The 9,162-nt window shown below is 38.3% G+C and overlaps 2 protein-coding genes across 2 annotated transcripts in view; both read right to left on the bottom strand.

The window, feature by feature from the left end:
• LOC107847952 (putative late blight resistance protein homolog R1A-10) overlaps positions 1 to 9,162 on the bottom strand; it is a 25,964-nt gene that overhangs the window by 12,877 nt on the left and 3,925 nt on the right. The window lies entirely within an intron of this gene.
• On the bottom strand, positions 576 to 9,156 carry LOC124888605 (cullin-like protein 3). Its single transcript, XM_047399386.1, has 3 exons — positions 9,112 to 9,156; positions 811 to 1,014; positions 576 to 713 (listed from the first exon to the last, which is right to left on the bottom strand). Exons 2-3 carry the CDS (start codon positions 934 to 936, stop codon positions 591 to 593), a joined length of 249 nt encoding a protein of 82 aa, XP_047255342.1. The 5' UTR covers positions 937 to 1,014; positions 9,112 to 9,156; the 3' UTR covers positions 576 to 590.

A 9,162-nucleotide genomic window follows, 5' to 3' on the forward strand; every position in this document is an offset into this window, starting at 1 on the left:
CAGCAACGCATAGAGGGGAAGGTCATAAGCGTTAAATTGATTTTAGATGGAATGAAAAAGACATATATAATAGAATCGTAACTATAATTGGAGATAACAAGAAGCAACATCTCCCTGTGAGGACTATATTTGCAACTTTAACTCCAAACCAAAAACAAAAGCAAGTAGTCAACCAAAGTGCCGTGCATTACCTCGCACCCCCACCCTCACCCCGGAGAAAAATAAACTGAAACCTATCTTTTTGAGAAATTGAATAATTTATTAGAAGACAACAAGCAATGAAAACGCGACCTCTATACAATGAAGGATGCAACAACCGAAAATAGAAATGCAAAAAAACTTGGAAGGAAACCCCATTAAGCTTCCCTTCAAAGGTTTTAGAAAAAAAATTAGAACATAACAAAGGCATCCTTTGCACAGACATGTAACAATTAAATCACCATTATTTGTTGTTTTATAATCGTGGTGTCTGGGCCAGCTTGTGCGCACCTCAACTAATTCCACGGGGCGCCTGCTACCTCCCCCCAATATCACACAAAATCACACAGTACTAATCTATGCTCAATTTTTTTTAAGAAAAAAAACGTTCTTCAGAAGTTAAGATTACAAGTTGCTATGCAAATTCCGATGCTCACCTCTAGAAGTTTTGTCTCACTACTAACATGGAGATAATGAGATACCCTATCTTTCTCTTTCTTCAAGCACTCCTTTGCCTGTGTTAGCAAAGCACAAGTATCACAATTTACCGGCAATTTAAAACAATAACCAAACAATTTACGAACTTATGGCAATTGTAAAATTGAATTGTACCTTTAATATATAATCTGGACAAGAATCTTCCACGATCCAACTTGGAGCTTTCCAGGAATAATAAGCCGCAGTATCTTTAAGCATTGCATCTTCAAAGTCATTCTCATAATAACCCATTTCTCCCATTCCAATTTCAACAAATATATCAAGCACATTCTTCAATAAAGCTCTGTCAATCTGCTCACCCTCGCGTTCTTGATCAATCTAATATAAAAGGGCTCTTAATCAGACTCTCATAACTAGCAAATAGTATTGCAGGAGTTGGGATCATGTTAGCATTCCTTGGTCTTCAATAGTTTACAACAGTTAGTTGCAGTAGACTAGTAATTATTCACTGCAGACTAGTAGTTATCTCTTTGTATTAGTTATTTATAGTTTCCGCTAGTTATTTCTTTGTAGTAGTTTGCAGTTTCTCATACAGTAATGTTAGGCTAAGTTGCTCGGACTCTTCAAATATGTCTAAGGGTGCGCGTCGGATCTTCCAAAAATAGTGTATTTTGAAGGATTTGATATGGTGCGGCAATATTTTTGGAGAGTCCAAGCAACTTAAATGTTAGGAAGTCATGTCCTAGTCTCCAGGGGTAGTCATCTTATTAGTAATGTATTTAAACTCCAGGTTTATTCAATGAAAGATAAACAGAAACTATTTTAAGTTTTTGAATACTTCAAACTCAAGAGATTGCAGGTTCTCTCTTAACGAACCAGCACCTTAGGCTGCAGAAAAAACCCATCAATTTTCATACTTTAGCGTGCCATAACTAGATTCATATCCAGGAATCGTAGCAACTTGGTGTAGGTTCTCTCTTAATGAAACAGTACCACAGATCATAGAAAGAAAACATCAGATTTCATACTTCAGCATCCCATAACTAGATCCATATCCAGGAACCTGTTACAAGTATGCAATAGGGAGTATAAAGAAGAGAAGAAAGCAAGAATTGAGCTGAGCTGGCAATTGATTAGTTGAAACTGTTAGAATGATAGCTGTAGTTTAAAATTCTGTTTTACTGTAGCTGTTACTGTAGCTGCTGACACGTAATTTTGTCCCTCTCCGAAAACATTTTTATCCATTTGTACCCTCGTCTCACCACGTACCCTCACCAATGGGATTATATCCCATAAAAAGACAAAAATAACAAACCTTAACAACATCCCTAACAAATTTTATCTTATTCTAACCACTCCAACAAAAAAAATAACCAACCTATCCTTATCCCACCCCTACGTTACCCAACCCCTACCCCTTACACGTTTTTTCCCCATTGGTTTTCATTAATGCATTAATCCATGCATATATATACACACTGCCACATATACATGGTGGGGAAAAATCTTCCATTTTTCATTTTGTTTGAATACACACAATTAGAATAAACAACACACACATACACACTGAGTACCTCACTGAAAACCCACTCACATATATACCACTACACAATATAATATATACCCATACGGAGAGAGAGAAAAAAGGGTAGAGGGTCACCATCTTCAAGAGAAAGACGCCATTTTTTTTTCTTCCTTTTTGCTTCTCCTTAGACGCACACCATAAACGCACACAGATCTCTCTCAAAATTAGTTAGCCACGCACTCAAATTTCATCGGAAACACAGGTTTCGGGGTGGGTGGGTTACCGTTTCGGTGACATACTCGCCGGAAACGCATCGAGGTAGTCACAAAAACGTTCAAACCCGTCGGAGTACGTCGTAATCGGTATATTTCTGGTCGTTTTGGTCATCGCTGAGGCCTTCGGAGTCGCAACGTCATAAAGCGGTCGAGCGAATCTCGATCCGCTTTCGATTCCGTTCAAATTCGTTAGGATCCGACTCCAATTTCTCTGGTTTCCATGATATTTAGCTCAGGTCATACCGGTTTTCAGTGGTTATTGGACTTTCTAAGCCGTGGTTTGGTCTGTCTTACTGAGTTTTCGTATGTGGGTTTCGCGGTCTCTTTCGTAATGTCGGTCTCGTTTCGTTTGATACTTCCTGTCTCGGGTTGAAACCTGTCTGAGTTTACTATTCTTGATATCGAGTTGGTTGGTTCGGTGTTTGGGATTTGTCGAGGATTTTCCAAGCTCGGGCTCTCTTAAACGTTATTATCAATAGAAATCGTCTATTTGGAGGTCCAAATTCTGATCCCTACTCTTTATTATTTTAGCGTGTTTGATGATATGACTTGATTGGTACGTTTGAATGTGTATTTGAGTTTTCTCATAATTATCATGTCTTGATTAGTTGAGTTTATGTCGGAATTGAGTAATTGTTGGTTGAGAATGGAATTTGGGGGATATGGATTAAAAATGGAGGAAAAGGGAATATTGATTAATTTTGATGTATTGATAATGTTGAACATGATGGAATTGTGATATGTTGAACTCGGGTAGGCAAACGTAGGTCGAGTAAGCAAATTTAGGAATCACGATTTGTTGGAATGTTTGAATATGTGTGTGAATGGTTCGTTTTACTTTATCGCACGAAAAGTTTAAATTGTACTCATTTGGCCGGGGAATGCCCCGAAGGATTTGTATTGATTTATTCGGGAAATGCCCCGAAGTAGCATGTACGCAAAGGAGGCTCGTAATCAAGGCCCGAAGCGTTGGGTGGAGCTTAGCTTAAGATTAGTTTAGAATAGAATAGGTTTTATATTTTAGCACCTCTTTTATTTTGGACTGTATAATGTGGACTGAACATTATTTTGTTTTATTTTTTGAATTTTGTGTGATTTGTTTGTTTGCTTGTTTTGTATGTTTATATGGTTTGTACATTTTATAGTGTCAAGATTAGCCGATACGCTCTACCAAGCGACCATGGTCGAGCCACGGGATCGAGGGGTGCCTAACACTTTTCCCTCAGTCAGCAAAATTCCTTAGTCGGAATTTCTGTTCGCAAACCAGTTTTAAAGAGTCAAATCGTTTTGAAATGGATTTTCCAAAGGTGACTTGGCACACCGAATTATGCCAAGTGGCGACTCTGAATAAAAAATGTAAATAATCCTTTTTCAAAACAAAATTTTCCATCTTTTGTCACTTTAATAATAAAAACCTTTTCGAAACTTAAAATCTAATCTCTGGGAGTTAAAAAAGGGGTGTGACAGCTGCATCCCAAAAATAGTTAAGGCGGTTACAACTATCCAATTAAGAGTTTTACCTATATAAACCATTGTACTGATTGTTATGTGGATTGAATAATAACATTTCTCTATTCGCTCTCTCTAATTTTCTTCTCATCTTAGCTAAGTTCTCGGATTTTCCCTGATTAGCATATCAGTTTTTCAAAGACAATTCCTAAAACTGACCCACAATTGCCATTCGATTAGCAATTGTGCATCAATTGGTATCAAAGTTGTCCTGATCCTTGTCCATAGATAGTTAATCGAAGTAAGTCAAGTGAAGGTAAGGAGGATAAGATCCCACAGATGCAAGAACAGCTTCAGAAACTAATGGAGGGAATGACCAGCATCATGGATAGGAATTCGCAGGTTGACAGGGAGATGGGGGAATTGAAGGAAAACTTGGCGAGGCTAGCAGTTAATAATCGAGAAAAAGAAGGGGGAAGAGAAGAATCTTCTACTGGAATAGCTTGCTCCATGGATTTGCATAATGATTACAGGTCAAGAGATAATCAGAATCATGGTAACTTCTTCACTCGATTTTCTAGGTTGGATTTTCCCAAATTCTCTGGCTTAGAATTAAGATCTTGGCTATGTAAGGTTGACCAGTTCTTCTCTATGGATGAAATTCCATTTGAGCAGAGGGTTAAGATAGCTTCTATCCATATGGAAGGAGAAGCTATAGCTTGGCACAGATCGTATGTGAGATCAAGGAACTCAACTGCTGAGTTGAGTTGGACTGAGTATATGTTGGCCTTGGATGAAAGATTTGGGGACGGGTTTGAGGATGCTATGGAAGCACTCAAGAAATTAACTCAAACAGGTAGTGTGCAAGAATATCAAGCTGAATTTGATAGGTTATTGACATCTGTGAACCTATCAATGGAAAACCAAATTAGTTGTTACTTGAGAGGGTTGACTCCAGAGTTGAATAAGGTTGTAAGCTGCAATCATCTAAGACATTGATGCAGGCCTACAAATTGACAAGATTGCAGGATGATGTTTTTAAAGCTCAAGCAAAATCTTGGGGTTTGAGGAGTGGAGGAAGAGTGCAAGGACCCTTATTACCTACTCCCTCATTTGCTAAATCACCTGTGCCAAATTCTGCAGTTAAAAAGAGTAGTGATGTCCAACCAATTAGATATCCAAGGTTCAATGGAACTAATACTGGAAGGAGACTAACTTCTGCTGAAATGGATGAGAAAAGAGCAAAAGGGTTGTGCTTTTTTTGTGATGAAAAATATGTTATGGGACATAAGTGTGCAACCAAGAAACAGATTTATTTGATTGATGCGGTAGAAGATGATCAACTACAAGAAGTTGAATGTGATCAAGCAGGACAAGAAGTTGAATGTGATCAAGCAGGACAAGAAGTTGTACTAGAGCCTGAGGAGTTGATGACCATTTCCTTACAAGCCTATACTGGTATCTCTGGATATCAAACAATGAGGGTGACAGGTTATCATGAGAAGATGCCCTTGCAGGTTCTTATAGACATTGGGAGTACACACAACTTTATAGATCAAGAAGTTGTAAAAAGGCTAGGATGTCAAGCTAATAACATAGAGGAGCAATCTATCAGTGTAGCTGATGGGAGGAAAGTGACCACAACATCAATTTGCAAAAATCTGCAGTGGTTGTTACAAGGCACTACATTTGCTTCAGATTTCCTGCTACTTCTTATAGGTAATGTGGATATTGTTTTGGGTGTCCAGTGGTTAAGCACCTTGGGAAGAATACTCTTTGATTTCAGTAGCAGAACTATTGAGTTCAGGTACCAAGGCAAGAAACATGTCCTGAGAGGAGCAACCAATAAGTTGAAGACTACTACGAGTAACACTTTAATCAAGCAGTATGAAGTTGAGAATCAGCTTTACATGTTATCCTTGATGCCTACAGATTATGCAGAAGACCTTTGCTACAACATTCGAACTGATCAAGATAATGAAACTCCCTTGATTTTAACTGGTTTACTTGATGAGTTTGCTAGCATCTTTGAAGTGCCAACAACCTTACCACCTCATAGAGGACCCTTTGATCATAGAATTCCTCTGTTAGACAAATCCAGTCAGTAAAAGACCTTACAGATACCCTAGGATTAAGAAGGATATTATTGAGAAATTGGTTCAACAAATGTTGGATCAAGGTGTGATACAACATAGTACTAGTCCATATGCTTCACCAGTGGTCTTGGTAGGGAAAAAAGATGGTAGCTGGAGGTTATGTGTAGATTATTGAGAATTAAACCTAATCACTATCAAGGACAAGTTTCCTATTCCAATTATAGAGTACCTCTTGGATGAATTGGGAGGTGCACAGGTGTTTTCAAAAATAGACCTCAGAGCTGGATACCATCAGTGGAGGATGTTTGACGGAGATACACATAAAACGGCATTTAAAACTCATGAAGGCCATTATGAGTTTTTAGTTATGCCTTTTGGCTTAACTAATGCCCCATCATCATTCCAAAGCCTTATGAATTCAGTGTTTAAACCACTCTTGAGGAAGTCAGTCCTGGTATTTTTTGATGATATACTGATTTATAGTAGAAACTGGAATGATCATGTGAGGGTAGTGTTTGAGTTAATGCACCAGTTCCAACTATTTGCTAAGATGTCTAAGTGTGCTTTTGGAGTCGAGCAGGTGGAATATCTTGGTCATTTCATAAGTGGAGAAGGTGTTGCTACTGATCCTAAAAAAATCACTGCAATTCAACATTGGCCTACTCCTACTAACCTCAAACAGTTGAGAGGGTTCTTGGGATTAGCTGGCTATTACAGAAGATTTATTAAGGGATTTGGTGCTATTTGTAGACGCTTACATGATCTCTTAAAGAAGGATGGGTTCACCTGGTCAGTTCAAGCTACTGAAGCATTTGATCAACTCAAGCAGGCCTTAATAACAGCTCCAGTCTTAGACATGCCTGATTATACTAAGATATTTTTAGTAGAAATTGATGCTAGTAGGAAGGTGATTGGTGTACTCATGCAGGAAGGACATCCTATTGCTTTTATCAGTAGGTCCTTGGCCCTTAAACACTAGGCCATGTGTGTTTATGATAGGGAATTGCTTGCACTTATTTTTACTGTTACAAAGTGGTCACATTATTTATTGGGAAGGACCTTTGTTGTCAAAACTGATCAAAAGGCCTTGAAACATCTTTTAGAACAAAATATTCATACTGATTTCCAGGTGGATGGCATCACTAAATTGATGGCTTTTGATTTCACTATTGAGAACAAAAAAGGGGCTGAAAACAAAGTTGCTGATGCATTATCAAGAAAACCTGAGGTTGAGCTCTTAGCTATTTCATTATTGACAAATGATGAAGCCTTGTATGCAAGAATTCAAGTATCTTGGCAAGCTGATACCACATTGCAAGAAGTGATCCACAGGTTGCAGGTTCATCCCTTCAAATCTTTTACATGGCTTAATGGTCAGTTGAGGTGGAAAGAAAGATTAGTTGTAGGCAAGAATTCATAATTAAGGAAGGCTATCATTATATTGTGGCATGCTACACCTCAAGGTGGGCATTCAGGGATGGATGCAACAATCAAGAGGTTGCAGGCACTGTTCTATTGGAAATCTCTAAATTCTGATGTTAGAGATTTCATCAATAAGTGTGACACTTGCCAGAGGAATAAGTATGATGCTTCTGCTTATCCAGGGTTGCTGCAACCTTTACCTATACCTGAGGGAGTTTGGACTAATGTATGCATAGATTTTATTGAAGGCTTACCTAAGGTGCAAAGTGAGGAGGTGATCTTAGTGGTGGTTGATAGACAAAGCAAGTCTGCTCATTTCATGAGTCTTCAACATCCATATACTGCTCAAATTGTTGCTCAATGTTTCATGGATCACATTTTCAAGTTACACGGACTACCTCCTACCCTGACAAGTGACAGAGATCCCATTTTTATCAGCTTATTCTAGCAGGAGTTGCTTGGATTGTTGGGAGTCAAAGTACAACATTCTACTGCATACCATCCGCAGACTGATGGACAAACTGAGGTTTTGAACAGGACATTAGAGACCTATTTGAGGTGTTTCTGCTCAGATAAGTCTAAAGAGTGGGTATCTTATTTGCCTCTTGCTAAATGGTGCTACAATACCACCTATCATACCACTCTTAAATGCACTCCATATGAAGTTCTCTATGGCCAAAAACCTCCCATTCACCTCCCTTACTTAGCTAGAGAATCAAGTTCTGATATGGTTGATAGGTCACTGATTGCAAGGGAAGCAGTTATTCAACTATTAAAGTTTCATATCCTTAGAGCTCAGCAGAGGAGGAAGGATTTGGCAGACAAACATAGGTCTGATAGGAGTTTTGAGGTGGGAGATTGGGTATACCTGAAAATCCAGCCTTACAGACAAATTTCAGTAGCTATTAGGCCCTTTAACAAACTGGCTACTAAGTTTTATGGCCCTTATTTGATTGAAGCTAGAATAGGTGTTATGGCCTACAAGTTATTGCTTCCTAATGATGTACTCATTCATCCTACATTCCATGTTTCTCAGCTGAAAAAATGTCATGAAGTCCCTTCCAACATTGAACACCCTCCAGTTATTCAATTGTCAAGTCCCTACTGTCCTACCCCTGAGAGAGTTCTAGACAAAAAATTGGTTAAAAAGGGTAACAAAGAGGTGGAACAATTGCTTATTAAGTGGAGCAACTTGGATGAAGATCAGGCAACCTGGAAATTCTCTTCTGAGTTTCAATTGAGATTTCCCTCTTTTAATCCTTGAGGCCAAGGATCTGCTGCTGAAGGAAGGGGTATTGTTACAAGTATGCAATAGGGAGTATAAAGAAGAGAAGAAAGCAAGAATTGAGTTGAGTGGCAATTGATTCGTTGAAACTGTTAAAATGATAGTTGTAGTTTAAAATTTTGTTTTACTGTAGCTGCGTCCCAAAGTTAGTTAAGACGGTTACAACTATCCAATTTTGTTTTAGCTATATAAATCATTGTACTGATTGTTATGTGGATTGAATAATAACATTTTTCTGTTCTCTCTCTAATTCTCTTCTCATCTTAGCTATAAGTTCTCGGATTTTCCCTGATTAGCATATCAGTTTTTCAAAGACAATTCCTAAAACTGACCCACAATTGCCATTCGATTAGCAATTGTGCATCAGAACCGTAATAGATCAACTGGAAGTAGGAAGAAACATAAAACAAAATTAATACTTGCCAACACAATAACTGCATCTCTAGCTTTACCATTCAACTCCTGATAAACCTA

This window comes from Capsicum annuum, chromosome 11 (assembly GCF_002878395.1).
Source record: "Capsicum annuum cultivar UCD-10X-F1 chromosome 11, UCD10Xv1.1, whole genome shotgun sequence".
In the NCBI taxonomy this organism is placed as follows: Eukaryota; Viridiplantae; Streptophyta; class Magnoliopsida; order Solanales; family Solanaceae; genus Capsicum; species Capsicum annuum.

What these genes read in the sequence shown, in the direction of transcription:
- LOC124888605 (XM_047399386.1), bottom strand. Translation starts at nt 936, where the DNA reads ATGGGAGAAATGGGTTATTATGAGAATGACTTTGAAGATGCAATGCTT. An exon ending in GTCCAGATTATATATTAAAG is followed by an intron (nt 714 to 810) that starts GTACAATTCAAT and finishes TTGCTAACACAG; the next exon opens with GCAAAGGAGTGCTTGAAGAA.